This window comes from Hippocampus comes, unplaced genomic scaffold, assembly GCF_001891065.2.
Source record: "Hippocampus comes isolate QL1 unplaced genomic scaffold, H_comes_QL1_v1.1 scaffold40, whole genome shotgun sequence".
In the NCBI taxonomy this organism is placed as follows: Eukaryota; Metazoa; Chordata; class Actinopteri; order Syngnathiformes; family Syngnathidae; genus Hippocampus; species Hippocampus comes.
In genome coordinates, this window is record NW_017842058.1 from 922201 (window position 1) to 941977 (window position 19777).

A 19777-nucleotide genomic window follows, 5' to 3' on the forward strand; every position below is an offset into this window, starting at 1 on the left:
GGCTCGAGTTGATGCGAGAAAGTTCAATTTTGGTTTCATCTGACCACAGCACAATCTGGCAAATTTAAAGACAGGCCTGTACTGTACATGTGCCTTCTATGTTAGCAGATGAAATCAAAATTGCCTTCAAATTCAAGTCTTGCTGTGTACTTTGAGGCTTTCTCATGATCACCCTCAGTCTACAAGGCTGGACGATCTTGCACAAAGTTTCAGACAAAAGGGCAGCTGATGCTTTTTGTGTGCTTTCCTCTTGAGAAGAATGGCGTTCATAATTTTGCACCTTTCAGTCTTTTGTTGATATTTTGTAAGTCATTGCAACTTTGTGCATGTCCCTGGCATCTTTTGACATCTTTTAATCTTGCCCGTGGCGGAATAGAGATTGGAATACCAAAAAAATGGGTTCCTCAAACACATGTGCTTTCTATACATGACCAGTCAAGGACACAAACTAATCTGTGGGACCCGCAATTTTGGTTTAGTTGTAAGGGAGCAACTCACTAAAATGCACCCCATTTTATGACATTCACACCGCATGTCTTTTACCATAATCAATAAACAGTCATCAGAATTAATAAGTGAGCAGACTAGCAAATTCAGCAGGGGTCAATGAATAATTCCTCATTGTAAATCGCTTGATATTTGAAATGACTCGCTGGCCTATTATTTGCTGTATTTTCTATATAAGTGCAAATGAGGAAATATGTTTTCACATTCACAATGAAAATCCTTTGCAAGATGTTGCCTCGGTAGCAATCGAGGTCACTTTGCCTGCTCTGGCATCAATACGCAGATAAACAACATTTCTGAACTTCAACCTCCAAAAAGCCAACACTTTGCAGCGGCGCTGTCAAAAGGATTACGAGCGACATTTCTTCTTTACCCACACATATACACCCGCACTGAATGGGCAGGAGGGGGTGGGGGGTGCGGCTGCTAATGCCTCCCTGTGATGCAATGTCATGTTCAGTCTTTTAGCAATCCAATCGGTTTCTCTGTTGGAGACAAAGAGATTCCTTTTTGGAGGGGAATTTGATTTTTTTTTCACAAGCGCTAAAAAAATGCTCCTTTCTGTTCAGAAAGTAGTCATAAGAAGAATGCTAAATAAGCCCCCATATATATACTGTAAGAAATAGGCGCTGATGCTGCACCTTTAGCTTGCCTCTGGGAATGAATGAGCAAGTAGCTCTTTTCATCAAATGTAAATATTAATTAATTGGACTGCATTTACAGGAAGCTCTGCTGATCTACCCCCTTTTCTGGCAAAAAAAAAAAAAGGCTCTCATTAATGTGTGTACTATGTGGCATAATGAGACGTTTCATTCTCAATTAAAGATAAAGAAAAAGAAAATGTCTTGCAGAAACACTTAAAAGCCGCTTGTTATTTTGGTGCTGAAATGTTTGGTGGACAATTAACTGTTTTGTTGTAGCACCAGATTCCTTAGTTATTACCGGAAAATGAGCAAAGACCTTACAATTACTTTTTGTCTGAAATAGATATGAAACTATGCAACCCATGAAATTCAAAATTATACAGAGAAAACCAAACTTCCCTACTTCTTATGAATACAGATTTTATGTCTATATGCGTTTATATTTGACGTCAAATATCGCTATTTGTGTCAGGTCAGCAAGACGGGTGCCGAGGGAGCCGTACTGGATGAGGCCAAGAACATCAACAAGTCTTTGTCGGCCCTCGGCAACGTTATCTCGGCTTTGGCTGACGGAACGGTACGGCTGGAGAACTCTTCTTTCACATTAAAAATATATAAAAGGGGCTACTTCTTGTTTGAATTCTTAGAATAATGTTTTTTTTTCCCCCCACATGGTTCAACACCCTTACAATGATGGCCATGCAGGGCATCCATTTTGACTCAAGTTGAAGTTACTCAAATATGGTACTTGCCTACTTACCTGAAAACAGTTTCCATATCATAGAGATGCATTATAGGCCTGTACCGTACATGTATATGGTAATAATTACACATTTTGCTTTTCTTTGAAGTTTTCTGCTCCGCTGATAGTTGTCAAGTAACCGCACTCATATTCAAAGCAGTAAGCAGCCAAATCAAAACAATGACAAAAAAAAAATCGCCATAAAACAAAATACGAAAAATAAACCCGTGATTCTCAAATTGTAGCACAAGGGCCACTATATGGTACTAAATAAGTACATAATATTTCACTGAATGAAATGTTCAAGCGATGCGAAATTTTACAGCGGCTTCAAATGTTATTTTTTTTTAAGTTCCGTGTATGTTTGCGACAGTTCAGTTGTATTTAAGTTTTAAAAACAACACATTTGCATCAAGTCATTTAGACTTTTTTTAAACATTTATTTACATGGCCCTCCATAATTATTGGAAACTTTGATGAAGATGTGTTATTTTAGTTAAAAAATTTAAAAAAAAAAGGAAAATCCAATACATCCAATGTAATTAATTCAAGTGCATTTACTAAGCGGGGAAAAAAATACATTCAGAAATAATTGTTTTATATTAGTGCATTTGTGCCACAATTATTAGCAGGCCTGATGTTAATACTTTGTACGCGCAACCCCCTTTTGTCAGCAAAACAGCATCTAATCTTCGCCAAGAATGTTTCACATGATGGGAAAATATAGAAAAAGGGATCTTCCACCATTCCTCTTTGCACAATCTCTCTAAATCATTCAGCGACCTTGGTCCTCTCCTCTGCACTCTCCTCTTAAGCTCACTCCACAAGTTTTCAGTGGGGTTGAGGTGTGAGGACTGAGACGGCCATGGAAGGAGCTTAATTCTGTGACTGCTGGACCATTTCTACAATTTTCCATATGAGAGTGTGTTTCGGCAATAAAAATGAATTCATATGAAGGATTTTAACAAATCTTAACCAGGGATGCCAATAGGCGGGGCACTGTAGGTACAATTTTGTGTTACCTTTTATGTGCAATACAATTTAATCATTGCTCAAGTTTTTTTATTTTCATTTTACAATACTTAAGCGAGAGCGGCATGATGGTCGACTGGTTAGCACGTCCGCCTCACAGGACAGAGGTGCAGGTTTCAATTCCGGCTCCAGCCTTGCTTTGTTTGACATGTTTTGCATGGGGTTTCTCTGGTTTCCTGCCACATTCCAAAAACCAGCATGGCAAAAGTGCAGTCTATCGACAGCTGTCTATTCTTAAGTAGCAATCATTTTTCCTAAGTAGTATTCTCAACTATTCAAGATTACACTCTCCATCTACTTATCTGTCGCTTTATTGTCTTCTCATTTAAACGCATAACCGACATCGCGTTTAATTACTATTTGTGCCGCTATTGGTGAGCTAAACTGTTGAGCAAACTTAGCTTGCAAAGCTTCACGCAGCTGGCTTACCTGCATCGTATATGTTGTGACTCTTATCTCCCAGTTTCAAACCTTGCGTGTTGCTCTTGTCTTTTTCCTGGTTTCATTAAAACGTTAATCCTTGAATGCACTTGCTCAATTAGTCAGCCTAGTGATGGCGCTCAATGCTGACATGACACAAAAAAACAAACAAAGAAAAAAAACAGTTTTTTTTCAAAACAAAAGGCACATTGGATTTAAAAAATATATTTTAAATGTAAACAGAATGACATGCTAAGTCTTGAGTTCAAGTCAAATTCAAGTTGAATCTTTCATTAGTTGTCGCCCAGCATGTCAAAAAATGTGTCTTTCGTCAGTTCGAGTCCAAGTCATATGACTCGAGGCCCCCATAACTGCTTGTCTTTAATTGTTCTGACTCTCACTACGTATGTTGCTGGCATCGATAAATAAACCAAGACTCAGCATTTTTCGTAAATAAATAATAGATGATGAAGAGTGAAATTGTATGATTTACCACAGCACACCGAATGATGTCTCACAGCACAGTGGTTGGGAATTATTGACCTCAACGACTGCGTTAGTTTAGGGCATTTTTGTTGGTTTTCAATGGGGGGGGGATGCTCAAAATGTGTCATTTTTGTAGCTTTGGCATTTCAGGCAAATTTCACAAACATAGGTAACAATTCTAATTAAAAGAAAATCCATACCATTTTTTGAAAAGAAATAAAATGCAATGTAAAAAAACTGAATGGATGGTTGGCACAAAATGTGTCTTTGGCACTCTTAGACGGAATCCTCTCTATTCATTCCCTCCCATCTTTGCAGAAGTCCCACGTGCCGTACCGCGACAGCAAAATGACACGCATTTTACAGGATTCACTGGGGGGCAACTGTCGCACCACCATGTTCATCTGCTGCTCGCCCTCCAGCTACAACGATGTCGAGACCAGGTCCACGCTCATGTTTGGCCAAAGGTAACAAACAACAACCAGCAGGCCTGCCGCTTCTCGCTTGGCCGCCCATTTGACATGCTGCTCGCATGCGATTGCCTCCAAAGCTTTTGGAATAGCTGATCATCGGAACGTGGCTCAGGTTGTTAGGAGAGCATCTCGCTCTTTATCCTGCCTGTTGTAAGAGTACTCTGCCTGTGACATTGAGGAAATTGTGCACCTTTCATGCTCTGAAAAGTTCTAAATGTGTTTGTGCTAGCTTTATACAATACGTAAAGCAGCAATAAGTTACGATGACAACTGTTTAGCTTACCCCGCGGGTGTGTGAAGGAATATCGACTGTAGTTGCCAAGTTAAATTCACATGAGATGAGAGTAAGTAACAATGTGCAAGTCATTAGTTAGTCTCAAGTAAAAAAAGGGGAGATTGTCATAAAAAGAAATCCCTTTGTCATATTTCATTCATTGAAAAATATAAACCATGGAAAAAAAACTCACACTAATCTCTGGACGCATTTTGTTTTCCTAATTTGATATACAAAAGCTCATCACACCCAATGAGAAATAACAACTCAGAGATTGAAGGCGAGACTTGAGGTATCAATTATTTGTCACACACTTGCAGGCTTACTCATCGCAGGGACACTCCTGCGGCCTAGTGCCTACCCGTTACCTTTTTACCTCAGAAAAGCACCTTGTCCGTAATAGTGTTAACACTAAGAGCTGTATTTTGATAGACAGCGCACATGTGCTTGGGCATAAAAACTGTCGCATCTTGATTTTCATGCTGTAAGATTAGTTTAGCATTTTAGGAAATTTGGCAGACTGCTGCACCATGCTGGGCATTCCGGTGGACCGAGGGTGTTTTTTTTGCCACGCCATAGTCGCATCTGAGCAATTTGGTGGCTGAAAGTAGAGTAAACTTTCGACCTGCTATAAGCAGGTCTAAGTTGTGGCGCAGGTTGTGTAATGTGATTTTGACGGATTTGATCGAGGAGCAGGGAGAGAGATTCTGTGTGGTCTTTGTCATTGTATTTCATTCATTTCATTCATGGACAAACTGTCTAGGCGGTCTCCTAGTTGATACTTGGCAGCAGCCAACTTTACATCATACACAAATGGAGACCTTGAAGTTCCTTATAAATGTACTTTGGGCATGTCTATCTCCTGCATGGACTCCAGCGAGTCCGTTTCTGCTTCCGCCATGCAGATCATGTGCCTCTCCTGCGCTGAGTTTAAATGGAAGGAGAGTAGCCACTTCCTTTGGCTGACAGGCAAGGTGGCTGTGTTCACTCCCACAATGGCACAAATGCCCGTTTTTATCTGCGGGCATCTACAAAAACACCAAAAGAAAGAAAACTTCACCCATGCTCAATTAAACTGCGCTTTGTGCTAGAGTTGCACGAGGCACAAACATATAACGCTCAATGTTATTGGTTAGACATTTTTTTGTTTGTCTGTGATAAGCCAAGTCAGCCTGTGAATGTGTGACAAATGAAACAAACGACTCACAAGTAAAGCCTTCTGTCTCAAATTGGTTGTTTTCTTCAGGCGCAGTGGTTTCTTGTATAATCAATTTGTCACAATTTAAGGATGGCCAGGAACTCCAGAGACCCAACTATTTGTATACAAACATTAAAAAGTCAATATTCCATAATAATTCGGCTTTATCTGCAAGTGTCTCCTATTCTCGCCCCTATTAAGTACTGGTAGTTGTTTATGAATCTTGAACCGGCTGTGTTAAACATTCTCACAGCCAACTTTTTTTTTTGTTCTCTTCTCGGCATGCACCGTCAAACACGGCGGGCAGAAAGCCAATTTGCATGCTAATTAATGCCAAGCTAGCTAATTTTAATTGAACAGCTCAAGCTGGAATAGCTTTTCTCTTCTGTTCTCCTCTGATCTTCTATTCTCGCCCCACTCCATCCCCTTTCCCCCCTGATTTTTTTTTTTTTTTTTTTACACCATCTATCCATCCAATTAGGGCAAAAACCATCCGAAACACTGTGACAGTGAACCTTGAGCTCACAGCCGAGCAGTGGAAGAGGAAGTACGAGAAGGAGAAGGAGAAGAACAGGTCACTGAAAGAGACCGTGCACAGACTCGAGGCTGAGTTGAGCTGCTGGAGGAATGGTAATACTAGACTCATTTAACATAAAAAGCATCACATTTCTCCTGTAATGTTAAGGAATGGGAAATGTGTGCCCATTTGATAATGTACAATGAAATAGTTCTTTTCACATCATATTCCTTAGGGATCATCTTGGCCATGACACTGGTTTATATATGGAAAAACATACTGCACTGTTAAAACTGCTGTGTAAACCAAATTGGATGAAATAGCTAAGCCAGGGCTGGGTCCGAGAGAGATTGAGCCACTGTTGGGTTATTTATAGTGCATTGGGTTGAGGATTTGACTCAACACATCAGACAAGATTTTGATCCAAGAACGGGGCAAAACTACCCATATTGATGAGTTCAGCATTGTGAGAAATGGTTTACGGAGTCACTGTGGTAAAAAAAAAAAAAAAAACGCATTTTGCTACCAAGATTTTCTAAGAAGAACCAACTTGGCACAGTAAATCCCTCGCATGATTTGTTTGGCTCTTCAGACTGCCCAAACTTCAATCCAATCTTCAACCCAATCTGCCGTGGCAAAACAAATGCCCCCACTTTTAGTAAAACTAACCCAATAGGCTCAAAAACCACAGCTATCAAGCTAGCGAGTTAGGAAAAGAATTCAGCATTTTTTTGTGTGTACCGGTAATATTATGTTGTAATAATGGAAGAAAAGATGCCATTGTCAGCCTCACTTCCTGGTTCTCCACTAATCACTAGCTGTTTTCTCTGAGGGACCTACAAAATTTCGGAACATTAACTCAACTGAACTTTCAAGTGATCCAAAGCTATCGCTTGTAATACCTACTCTGCTGCTAGTTATTCTGTTTTTTAATCCAAATTTAATGTCAAACTCTGCACACATTACATCACAAATGCAAAAAATAAAAATTAAAATTAGCAGCGCCCAGAAGCCAATAGAAGAGCTAAGTCAAGTCGCCCACACCAGAATGAGGAGCACAATTTGTGTTGAAGTAGAAGGTCTGACAACAACCGTTTCTTTTTAATTCTATTTCATTTTGTGATTACCATTTGTTTTTATGAAGTAGAGGATTATAGATTGCCATTTTTCTTCAAAAAACATCTTTAAAAAAATGTGTGTTGGTTTTTTTGGGGAGACTGGAACAGATTAATGACGTTTCCTTTCAATTCAATGAGCAAAGATGATTTGACATGTGAAATGAAATGTTTTGTATCTCAAAGCACCGCTTTAATTCATGAAACTGAAATTCTACCCATTAAAGCACTCCATGAATCTGAATGCTTTCTTTTACGACAGGCGGTCTAGTAAATTTGATCCGCACTGCATATAAAGACTGTGCTAAAGAAAATTTATTGGAGTGCCTGTCATAAAAAAACAAGAGAGCACCTTCCATCGAGCACCACCAACAAGTGCTTTCCTGCGGACTCTTCAATTATAGTGAGCTCGCTATGTTTTACCACCTTCAACAGGCGTGAACTCTGGCCTGCTTGAAATGTTGCCTTCTTACTGTGACTTTATGATATATGTTTAAGCTTCATAGAGCTGTACAGGTTAATCACTACATTGCCCCCACGGCATATCCCCCCCCTCCCCCATACGCACACACCACATGCACACAAACAGTCAAACTCAGTCTGCACTTTCATTTATTTCCACTCTCGCGTGAACACCTTTGACTTAAAATCAATGGCAGTGTGGAAGTCTTCAGTGGTAGTTAGCCTGGCTCGACATCTAGGTTGTTCAAGCAATGCTTTGCTTTCTTTCTACGCTTGAGCTGTTGTACACGTTTCATCTTTAAGCGTGGGAAGATTTAATCACCGTTACTGAAAGATAATCAGCGGCAAATTAATTGTATACAGTCATCGATATTCCCCACTGGCGTGTGTGTCAATGTCCTGAGTAGTTGTACATTATTCGTGTACGTTTTTAGAAAGTGGCAAGGACGAGCCAAATTCAATTTTCTCTAGTGCTTGTCTATAGTCTGTCCCAAGTGACTTTGGCTGAGAAAAATCACCATTGCCAGTCAAGTGGCATATCCATCCGTTCATTTTCGATAGTCCATGTCAGTCATGGAAAGAGTAGCCAAAACTTGTACTGAAGTAAGAGTGCTGCTACCTTAGAATATTACTCAAGTAAAAGTAAAAAAAAAAAAAAAAAAAAAAAAAAGAGTTCTCCAAATAATTACTTTGTAGTAAGAGTAAGATAGTAGTAACTGATGAGTGACTCTTGATTTGTTTATCTTATTTATTCAACACTTAAATACCAAAATAGACATCCATCCATCCATCCATCCATTTTCCGATCCGCTTTAACCTCACAAGGGTCACGGGGGGTGCTGGAGCCTATCCCAGTTGTCTTCGGGCAGTAGGGACACCCTGAACTGGTTGCCAGCCAATCACCAAATAGACAAATATGTAAAATAGGAATAAGTAAATGAAAATATTGTCTGTCTATATCATTTTATGACAAAATGTTTTTAAATAGGATTGAATAAGGCAAATTAATTCATACTTTAATTCTCACAACAAGCTCACCAGGCAGAGATAATGATTTATATAATCTTACAAAGGGAGGCCCGGTGATCTAGTGGTTGGCGCGTCGACCTCACAATGCAGAGGTTATGGGTTCGATCCCGGCTCCGGCCTTCCTGTGTGGAGTTTGCATGGTCTCCCCGTGCCTGCGTGGGTTTTCTCCGGGTACTCCGTCCTCCCACATTCCAAAAACATACATGGCAGGCTGATTGAACACTCTAAATTGTCCCGAGGTGTGAGTCTGAGCGAGGATGGTTGTTTGTCTCTGTGTGCCCTGCGATTGGCTGGCAACCGGTTCAGGGTGTCCCCCGCCTACCACCCGAGGACAGCTGGGATAGGCTGCAGCACCCCCTGCGACCCTTGTGAGGATAAAGCGGATCGGAAAATGGATGGATGGATTGATAATCTTATAAAATTGTATTATATTGGATTTCAACAGGTGGATTGTTATTTGGAAACACTGAGATCTGCTAATTGACATCTTTATCCTCAGTGCTATGCATACATTTCACGATGTGCTTTTTCATTGTGTTACTTATGTAAATGTAAGAGAGTAAATGTGGCTCGTAACTACCCACCTTTCGCGCTTGTCCGCATTTGAGTTGAGCTGGAGTCTCTCCCAGCTGACTTTTGGTGAGAGAAGCAGGGTCCACACTGGTCTGATTGCCAATTAAGGATATGGTGTTGTTTTTTTTTTATTATTTTTTTTTATGTGGCCTTTATCACAAACAATTCAGATTTTTTATGAGCATACCCTCAGTGTTATATTGTCTAGGAACGAAAAAAATATGTCGCAGAGAACGCCACCTTTTCATGGCAGCGGTAATAAATCACACAACCGACAGCATTTTTCTGCATATCTTATTTCTCCATGTCCCTTCCAGAAGAGGAGCACTTTTAATTTCCATAATGGATCATTTTGACAGCGTGTGAGGCTCCTCCCCAAATAAACATCATCCGTGTCTACTTTTGACCTCCATCGTCAAGCGTGTTGCTTAAAGTCATCCGTTGACCTGTTGCCTCTTATTGGATGTTCCCTCCTTCCACCCGAGGTGCATTGTCATTGCTATTGATCGCTTTGAGCGCATCTCACACGACGACTATCGCATCGATCGTCCAGACGGAGATCTGTCAACACGTGTGCCTCGAAAGAAGTAGGCCACAGCAAAGCGCTGCTGAAAAGGTGGCCCCAGTTACAACATTGCGAAAAGGGAAAGCTACACAATCATGAAGTGTACAAAAGCAAGCCATGAAAGCCTCTTAATGGCAATGGAGACTGCGACCGGCCGTTTCTCAGGAAGACAACACCAATGTGTCATGAAGGGTTATTGTGTGAATGCCGAGCAGTTAAATGTGAAGCGAAAGCATCAAAGTCAAGTCAAAGCAGCATTGATTTGCGAGGCCCCGTGGAAGTAACCTGAGCAGCTTATTTTACGAAGATGCCACGCCAAAAGTGTACAACTCACATCCATCCATTTTCCAATCCGCTTTATCCTCATAAGGGTCGTGGGGGGTGTTGGAGCCTATCCCAGCTGTCTTCGGGCAGTAGGCGGGGGACACACGGAACTAGTTGCCAGCCAATCGCAGGGCACACGGAGATGAACAACCATCCACGCTCACACTCACACCTAGGGAAAATTTAGAGTGTTCAATCAGCCTGCCATGTATGTTTTTGGAATGTGGGAGGAAACCCGAGTACCCACCCAGGCACAGGGAAAACATGCAAACTCCACACAGGAAGGCCAGAGCTTTTTTTTTCCCCGGTAATTATTATTATTTGAGGTATATAATTACTGTTGTGAGCTGCCACTTAGCTGTTGTAAAACCAGAAATTCCCCACAGGCTAATAAACATTTCTTCTATGATCCCTTCAGGTGAGGTTGGAGGAGGCTCAGAGGACGAGGACGAGCCACCCAACTCCGAGGAGCCGGCACTGGACATATGCAGCCCGTGCTCCCTGACCTCCTCCATCGTGGTGCACATCTCTGAGGAGGAGCGTCACAAGTACGAGGAGGAGATCCGGAAGCTCTACAAGCAGCTGGATGACAAGGTGACAAATTTATTGCAGGGGCTACAATTATGCACCGTCAACTGCAGTTATGACTCTCACATAATCCTATATAAGTGTAAATAGGATAGCATATACAGTGTATCCAGCCATATTACATTCTGTTAAAAATTCCACATCATTTCCATCAGTGACGAAAGAAGAAGAAAAAGTGAAAAAAAAACTTTATTCGACATAAATTAAAAATAAAAAAAGCACATGTGCGTCATAGTGAGAGCCGCAGGAGCTCTCAATATTATGTAGGACATCACTGCAAATTCTAACCATAGCAATAGAGCTATTCTTACATTCATGCTAATCTGTCAGACAGTAACAGCTGACCGTTGTTATCTTGCAGTTACCTGTATAGCTCAATAGAAAGAGAAGACGTAGCTAATAAAGTGTCCAGTGAATGTTTTTCTCAATGGGTGTTTATTTTCAACGGTCCTGTTCCGCCATTGCAAATAATATTTCTGCATTCGGTGTCTTTCTCACCGAAGGATGCCGAGATTGACTACCAAAGTCAGATAGTGGAGAAACTGAAGGATGAGATGCTGAAGCAAGAGGAGGTAAAGAAAAAAACAATTCACAGTTTTCAAGTGATGTAATGAGATGTCTGTGGCATACTTTGTCAAAATACCCCAAGGATGAAGAATTACTAGCGCTCGTTTTGAAAGTCAAATGAACCAGCCAAAAAAGTGAGCGCCTGTAAAGACAATTAAATACATTTTATTTCATGGAGGTAGCAATTGATGATGATGATGATGATGATGATGATGATGATGATATAGTTGTTTGAAAGTGGCTCTGAATGTTCCCCCACCCTAGCTGATCATGTCATTGGTTGAGGACCGGCAATTATTATGTAAATGTTTACCAGTTTAACAGAATGTTTACCGATGTTTTTTTGAAGACTTTTTTTTTTCTCAATGGCCGTCAATTATATGCAGATTTTTGCTCTTAATTAACAAGCCAGCCCGCTCTGTATTTTCCGTGAATAGCGGGGTCCACTCTACACCCATCCATTTTCAACACCGCTTGTCCTGAAGAGGGTCGCAGGGGTTGCTGGAGCCTATCCCAGGTGACATTGGGTGAAAGGCGGACCACCCCCTGAACTGGACGCCAGTTCGTCGCAGGGCACTTATAGACGAGTGTACCACTACACGATCAGCAACCACTGTACATATATTTCATTTTCATTCTGTTTTATTCAAGGCACCTGAGCTGTAGGACAACGGAGACAGAGAGAGACCAGAAGAGTCACAGACAGGCATAGATGTGGAAGTGCGAGGAAAATTATTGCTCATAGACCAAAAATGTTTTTTGGTCTATGAGCTCCTTGTTCGATAACAAGTTGCGCAAATGGGCCTGAAACATTGAACAGTTGGACATGTATATTCAAAAATTTAGAGAGGGTGAAATGAAGTTCACCTGTAAAGGTTAGAATACAATTAACAGTAAGTTCATTCTGCTATTTCACCTGAAACATTCCTAACTTTTGTGAATAGATGTCACCTTTGAATACATTTTCAAATCGGAGACACTCGACACTTTTCGACTCCCTTTCACCAAAGTTTAAACCGACATCAAGCGCTCGGCGTCCAAAGTCTCGAAGAATATCAATGCTTCAGTTTTTGCAGCTTTGACAAGCACAACCACAACTCCACCCTGCTTGGGCTTACTAACCTCCCGAATTAACTTCAATTTATATCCATTTGGCCATGCAAACAAGCAGTAAATTACATCCCATATGCATTCATTCAAAGGACTCTCTGCTGGGCGGCAAGCAAACAACACCATATGTCTGTTTGCAGACTGTTAAATGGCTGCGCAATAGTGTTTGCATATAAGGCTCGCCATACGCAGACATGTGCTAAACCGTCTAATTACGCATCATTAATGCTAGCAGGTATGCCTTGTGAATAATTAAGGGCTTTAACTATGCGTTCCAATATAGCAGCGTCTGACAGCATGCTAGAAAAATCTACACAATCGAAACGACACGATAAAAAGTTTGTTTAATATCTTGTCAGTTCTTTGGAAATTAGCAGGAGACCATAGGTTGGTTTCACCCCAAAAAACGTTTTAGGACCAAAAAGTACATAAAACAAGCTTTTTTTGCGACCACAAACACAAGCGAGCATGACAGTGACTTTGCCACTCATATTTTTTTGCTTTTGTGACACTTGAAAATATAAAACATCAGAAACAAGACTAAGAAAGCGCCTGGTGGGAAAATAATTTTTTGGTGATATACAACTATTGTCAGCAATACACCCGCGTATTCAGAGTCCTTGCATAGCTTGCAGAAGAGCTGATCTTTTGAATCAGGTGTGTTGGAGGAGGGAGATCTATAAAATTGGCTGGGTAGGGGCTCTCAATGACTAGACTTGCGCACCCCAGGTTTAGTGTATGACTCGTTTGTACATCTTGGGCTGTTACACATATCAGCCTATTTTCTTATAACTCTGTAAAATATAAGTATTTTTGTCAAGCTTGATCGATGTGCAAAATTCTATGAGTTTTCTGCCAGGTGCAGAGCCTCAAAAATGGCATCTTTTTTTTTTTTTTTTTTTTACTTTTTTGCAAACAGCACATTGCCACAGCAACAGGGTATGACAAAATAAAAAGCTTTGAACAACTTCATATCTTAAAGTCATTCATTGCCAGGGACGTATTTTTATGTCTTGTAAGAATCCAAAACATTCAAATCCAGCTATGTACTTTTACGACTTTTAATTTTTTTTTTTTTTCACTTTAGGAGGGTAAAAAAAGAAGAGTCAGAAAACGGCTTGCCCTAAATGAGCGAATCGTATTTGCACACGTGTAGAACTGATACTGGAAGATCTTTCAAATATTTGTAAAATGTATGTATTTTCAAACATTTCATTTATTTCTCGCTGCGGTGTATATGTGTCGCCCAGTTCCTGGCATCCTCCAGGGATGACGGTGAAAAGGTGCAGTCAGAGCTGGGCCGCTTGCAGTCTGAGAACGAGCGTTCCAAGGCAGAAGTGAAGGAGGTGTTACACGCCCTGGAAGAGCTGGCGGTCAACTATGACCAGAAGAGCCTGGAGGTGGAAGAGAAGAGTGTGCAGAACAAGCTGCTGGCCGAGGAACTTGCCAAGAAAATGGTGGGTGGATACTTTGCACTCACCCCACAATGAGTGGGAGGAAATGTATTGAAAGTTACACTTACTCAAGCTGAGGGAGCCAATGCAAGAGCTGCCTGGGCATGAGGATCAATGACTTTGTGGAATTAATTGTGAGCTAATAATGTCTTTCGGGGAGACTAAACGGAGGTACGCTACTTGGCACTGTTGCTTCATGCTCAAAGACGGTGGTACAGGATCTCACTGGGCAGCAAGTGCTTGTGTTGGTCACAATTTACTGGAATTTTCAACTTTTATAATGAATGTTGGCGAAAATTGTCCCCCCCATTCCTACACACAGAGACACAACCCAGTTGACATATTTTTTTGTTTTGCGGTAAAATGCCTGACAGTGATAAGCACACATCTGCAGTTAAAAGAAAAATATTGGCTTGCCAATGTTATATATTAAAAATATGATTTTATCCATCCATCACAAGAGTCCCGGGGGGTGCTGGAGCCTATCCCAGCCGTCTTCGGGCAGTAGGCGGGGGACATGCTGGACTGGTTGTCAGCCAATCGCAGGGCACACAGAGACCAATAACCATCCGCACTCACACTCACACCTTGGGACAATTTAGTGTTCCATTAACGTGCCAGGCATGTTTTTGGAATGTGGGAGGAAACCGGAGTACCCGGAGAAAACCCACGTAGGCACGGGGAGAACATGCAAACTCCACACAGGAAGCCCGGAGCCGGAATCGAAACCTTGACGTCTGTACTGTGAGGCCGGCATGCTAACCAGTCGACCACCAGGCCGCCCATATTATTTTATAATATTAAAAACATTATTTTCATATCTGGGTCAAGTGCCTCACATGGCCGTTTAATTAATGTTATCAAGAATCTATTGATAGATAAAGACTAAATTGAATTTTTTCCATCGTTAATCAAGAAATTGTAGGTGATTGAATACGCCTAAAGCATCAGTTTGTTTTTTAGGTTGTATTTTGCAGTGGTGTAGAAACACCATATAACACAAAGAGCTCTTCCTAAAAATGTGTCCACATTTAAATTGGCTGTCATTCTGTGGTGCAGCGAGGCGTAGATGAAAACGTTCTCCCACTGAAACTCATTCATCTCGTTGGAAAAGTTTGTTTGCAGCCTGAGCTGTTCTTAATTTGACTTCTCCGCCGCTTATCTCTTCGCAGCCCGCCGAACGCAATTATGAACAATATCCAGCTGCCACGAGAGGAGCCTTTTCTTCCTTTATTTCCACGTAATGAGCAGCGATAGTCGCCCTCATCCCATCACGGTTTAAATCACGCATCGACAAAGGGAAAAGCTCACAACAGGACGTTTCGGTTTGAACGCCACCGCTGCGTTTTGAAGACTCTGATGGATGGGAACGAGTCACAGGCGGTCATTCCTGACTGAGCGTGGGCTATTATTGACAGCAACCCTTTGAATACCTTTTCGAGCTCCTTTTATAAATTCTGCAAAAGATGTCCTCGCTTCAGAATCGGGTGACAACGAGTCAGCCGCATCACTTTTTCTAACACGGTCACGGCATCGCCACCTATTGAAAGTGACATTCATACAGTACACATCACTGATTAGCATTCACGCAGCTCCAGTCTTAATGGACTCAATCTTCCCGGCCTTTTCTTATTTTACTCACCTAATAGGGTTTACAGATAAGTTGTTTTCTTCAGGTCTTCTCCAAATGCTGTGTGTGATATTTTACCTTCAGCAAAGGAGTGCTGGGACTCCATTAAAACAAAGGCAGTGCACTAATTAGAAGCTTAGTTAGGCACACTTTAATTGAGGACATATATTTGATACAACAAGAAGTGGTTTCTTCAATCAAATTATATTTTCGCCAGTGATTAAAGATTCAGGGCAGCATGATGTACAAGTGGTTAGCGGTCTGTCTTTCAGTCAAATGGTTGAAGGTTCAAATCCCTGCTCGGTGGGGTTTGCATGCTCACCCCGTGCAACATGCATGGCGGCTTCATTGACTCGAAATCGACGTAAATGGCCGGCGGGACTGATGACTGATGGCAAGTCAAGGGGGGATTGTCGTCCCTTATCAAAAGTCAGCTTAGATAGGCCACCGGTTACCAACAATTCCATTGAGGATAAGCAGTAATGGACAAGAGAATGGATAGATGGGTTCTCAACACTGTGATTGACTGGCGATCTGTTCTGGCTATACTGCACTTCTCTCACCAAGAGGGAGTTGGAATAGGCTTCAGTTCACAGGCGACCAGAATGAGGACAAGTGCTGTATACATAAGTACAGTATAGAGCACTTATACACTGGATAGGCCTATATTGCAAATATATCGAAAAAACAAATCAAAACAAAATGTTTTACCAAATATTTAGAATTGTTTGAATGTTTAGTCCAGTAGGCTACATTACACTCATATGTTATTCTTACAATTGAGTGAAAATACAAAATTTTGAAAAATGTCATCTTAAAATATATAGAAGCTTGACTTTTTGTATAGAAAACGATGTTCATATATAAGTCTTACAATTAATTGGAAAACAAATACAGTTTGAATCTTTTTTCCAAATAGCTCAAAGATTTCGTTTTTTTATTGTATAGGCCCCTCTTCACCTCATGTAAGTAAAGAAAGTGTATCACATGCATACTGTGGATAAATATTAAGAATATCATTGACGAAAATACCAACGATTTACGTATATATTTTTAAGTCCCTTTTTCCCCCTTGCATTATCCCACTCAGGCTTCTCTCCGTGTCACGCAATATTTTTTAAAATCACATTTTATTATATGCAATATTAATGTGCTCGTCACCAGTATCTCCACCTATCGCTTTCACCTCAGCTGACTCCATCTTGTTCTCACGGGACGTCATCTGGTGTAGGAGGCCTGGCCATCCCTCAGTGTCACTGCCAGTTTGGTGCGCCTCCAATCCGCACCGATGGCCCGATGGCGCACCTTATTCATCATCATCCTAATCTTGCATCACCTTCCATTAATCTCTTCTGTTATCCAGTAGTCTCAATTTCAGTTAATTATCAATCCACTGAGTTTGATTTTGTGTCATGATAAAGGGGGGCAACCTGTAAAAAGACCCACAGTGGAGATGAACTGGTTAAACATTGCTGCAGATGGATGATGATAATGCTTTGGGATGGAGAAAAAAAAGACAGTATAACCTTTTAAATCCATTAATCCTGCCGTAATTGATGCCCAGATCTAGACTAAATGACACGCCATCAATAAAAGGAGGTAGAATGGCCACAGCGAGGCAATAGCCACCCGTTTCCAGCCAGCTTCTTCATCATGTGTGTTGTTGTTTGTTAGGTCAAATCATTTGTTTATTTCCATGTAATTTAGTCCCGAGAGTCCTGGCGCCGCAGCCTAGATATTCCATCAAGTACATGCAATTAGAGCAAGGCCATTGGGTTCTGTAGAGTCAGTTGCATATTTTTCAATTCCTCTGCATAGAACGACTAATATAAGTGCCGTGCTGATGAGCTCAGAGAAGAGTTGAGATGTTATTATGCATCTCAGCTCTAGACAGGACACCCACTGCTGCAATATGATTGGCTGCTGCAAAGAGGCCACAGGAATTAGAAGAACACCTCAATGAACAATATATCCACATGTCTGGCTTATACTCCCCCTACATGGTCAAGGTGAGCACCTTGGAAGGAGCAGCATTTAATTGATTGACATAAATTGTTTAATTCTTTGTGGTTCGATTTAGATGTGTCATGACTAAATGTGGCAGCCCGGTGGACAACTGGTCACCATGTCGACCTCACAGTGCAGAGGTACCGGGTTCGATTCCAGCTCCGGGCTTCCTGTGTGGAGTGTACGTGTTCTCCCCGTGCTTGCGTGGGTTATCTCTGGGTACTCCGGTTTCCTCCCACATTCCAAAACATGCATGGCAGGCTGATTGAACACTCAAAATTGTCCCTAGGTGGGAGTGTGAGCGCGGATGGTTGTTCGTCTCTGTGCGCCCCGTGATTGGCAACCGGTTCAGGGTGTCCCTCCGCCTACTGCTTGAAGACAGCTCGGATAGGCTCCAGCACACCCCGCGACCCTTGTGAGGATAAAGAACATGGATGGATGATAGATGGATGACTGATTGTTTTTATAAGGTACAATACTACGGGGTGATCTGTCATCTCATTAAAACACACATTACAACCCTTTTTGTCGTCACTTTTCAGAAAGCTGGAACAGATTACTGGCATTTCTTTTCATTTCAATGGGAAAAGGCGATTAGCGATAAGAATGCTGCCTGGAGCAGCAGCCAATCATATTGCAATGATGTGTGCTTCATTGAGATGTCTCAGCTCCTTTCTCATCCCATAAATACAGCATATTACGCGTTCTAGGATGAAGATTACATTGTGTCTGCCTAAATGTTGTTTCCGCACTGATTGTGTTCGGTGAGTTGCAGGGTTAAAGCTCCGGCAAAATACATGTAAATTAGCGTTAGCTTTAAGCCAGCTACGTGGTGTTTTACATTCCTAAGGTGTAATTGTCTTTCTTTTATGTTTGGTTTGGCAGTAAACATCAACTGGAAGTGGCAATAAACAACTTGAAGCTTCTTTTTGGAAGATTTGTTTACTCATTGCCGAAGTGCTGTTTGTTGTAAAAGTGTGCTGAGTTGATTTCACTGCCACTGTATAGTGTTCATACTATGTCAAGGCGCCCATGTAATGAGGTTTATGAGATATGTAGGGGCCCCTGGAAATCTAGGGGCCACAGGCAACCGCCACTGTTTGCCTAATGGTATGCCCACCTCTGCGCATCGTCGATCCTGGCTAAACCGCTTCACATCTTTCCCTATCTTGCATGCTTGCAATCTTGATTTTTCTGTTAAGTGGTCATAAACTTTGGCGGTTCGCATTTCTAGGAAGTTATCGCTCTTCATTTTCATTTTCTGGTCCGGTTTCACCGCAGCAGGCAGGAAGAAAAGAAGGACAGGGGAGAGAATTGTGCAGAGAGTATGCAGAGAAATGCCGTAGATGAGATGTTGGCACTCACACTGTGACTGTGATGATAAACATACAATTGTTCACAGCTCCTTGGAACAGTGCTCACGAAAATAATCTTGGGCAGTCAGCCACATGATGCTTTACCTGTCAGGGGTGTCAAATTCATTTTTGTCGTGGGCCACTTTGGAGTTATGTCTTCCCTCGGACGGCCGTTACGACATTGAAACCGAATAAATGTTTAATCATCTCTTCGTATTATTACTTGTACAAACCAAATTGATGGATTACTAGTTTCTAAACCAGTCAACTATTTGTGTGTTGTTTGTTCAATTATTGTTCAGGTGAGTGTAAATAGGACAGCAAAATTATTGCAAAATCTCAACGTTATTTATTACACATGACAATTTGACATTTTGGGACAGCTTTTAGCAAGCATCATCAAAGTTGACACACATGATTTGCTTCCGCGGGCCACATAAAATGATGTGGCGGGCCGGATCTGGCTCCCAGGCCTTGAGTTTGACACCTGTGCTTTACCATGTCTAAAGACATGATTAACTGATCACATGTAACATGCTCTGAAAACTTCCCAACTGCAACTGTTAATATTAGAACGCATAATAATGTAACAGCAATAATGACAAGAAAAACCATAATCCAGTACCACTAGCAGTAGAGGTAATGGTAATTATATCGATAATTATATCAGCATCATCTCTCTCTCTCTCTCTCTCTCTCTCTCTC

General features: G+C 41.4%; 1 protein-coding gene across 1 annotated transcript in view; it reads left to right on the forward strand.

Annotated features, from left to right (window-relative positions):
- kif5ab (kinesin family member 5A, b) overlaps window positions 1–19777 on the forward strand; it is a 73795-nt gene that overhangs the window by 30815 nt on the left and 23203 nt on the right. Inside the window, exons 8-14 of the mRNA XM_019861031.1 lie at window positions 179–237; window positions 1624–1728; window positions 4150–4298; window positions 6258–6406; window positions 10780–10955; window positions 11453–11521; window positions 13877–14083. Of these exons, the coding sequence (XP_019716590.1) occupies window positions 179–237; window positions 1624–1728; window positions 4150–4298; window positions 6258–6406; window positions 10780–10955; window positions 11453–11521; window positions 13877–14083 (914 nt within the window). The remainder of the gene's footprint in view (window positions 1–178; window positions 238–1623; window positions 1729–4149; window positions 4299–6257; window positions 6407–10779; window positions 10956–11452; window positions 11522–13876; window positions 14084–19777) is intronic.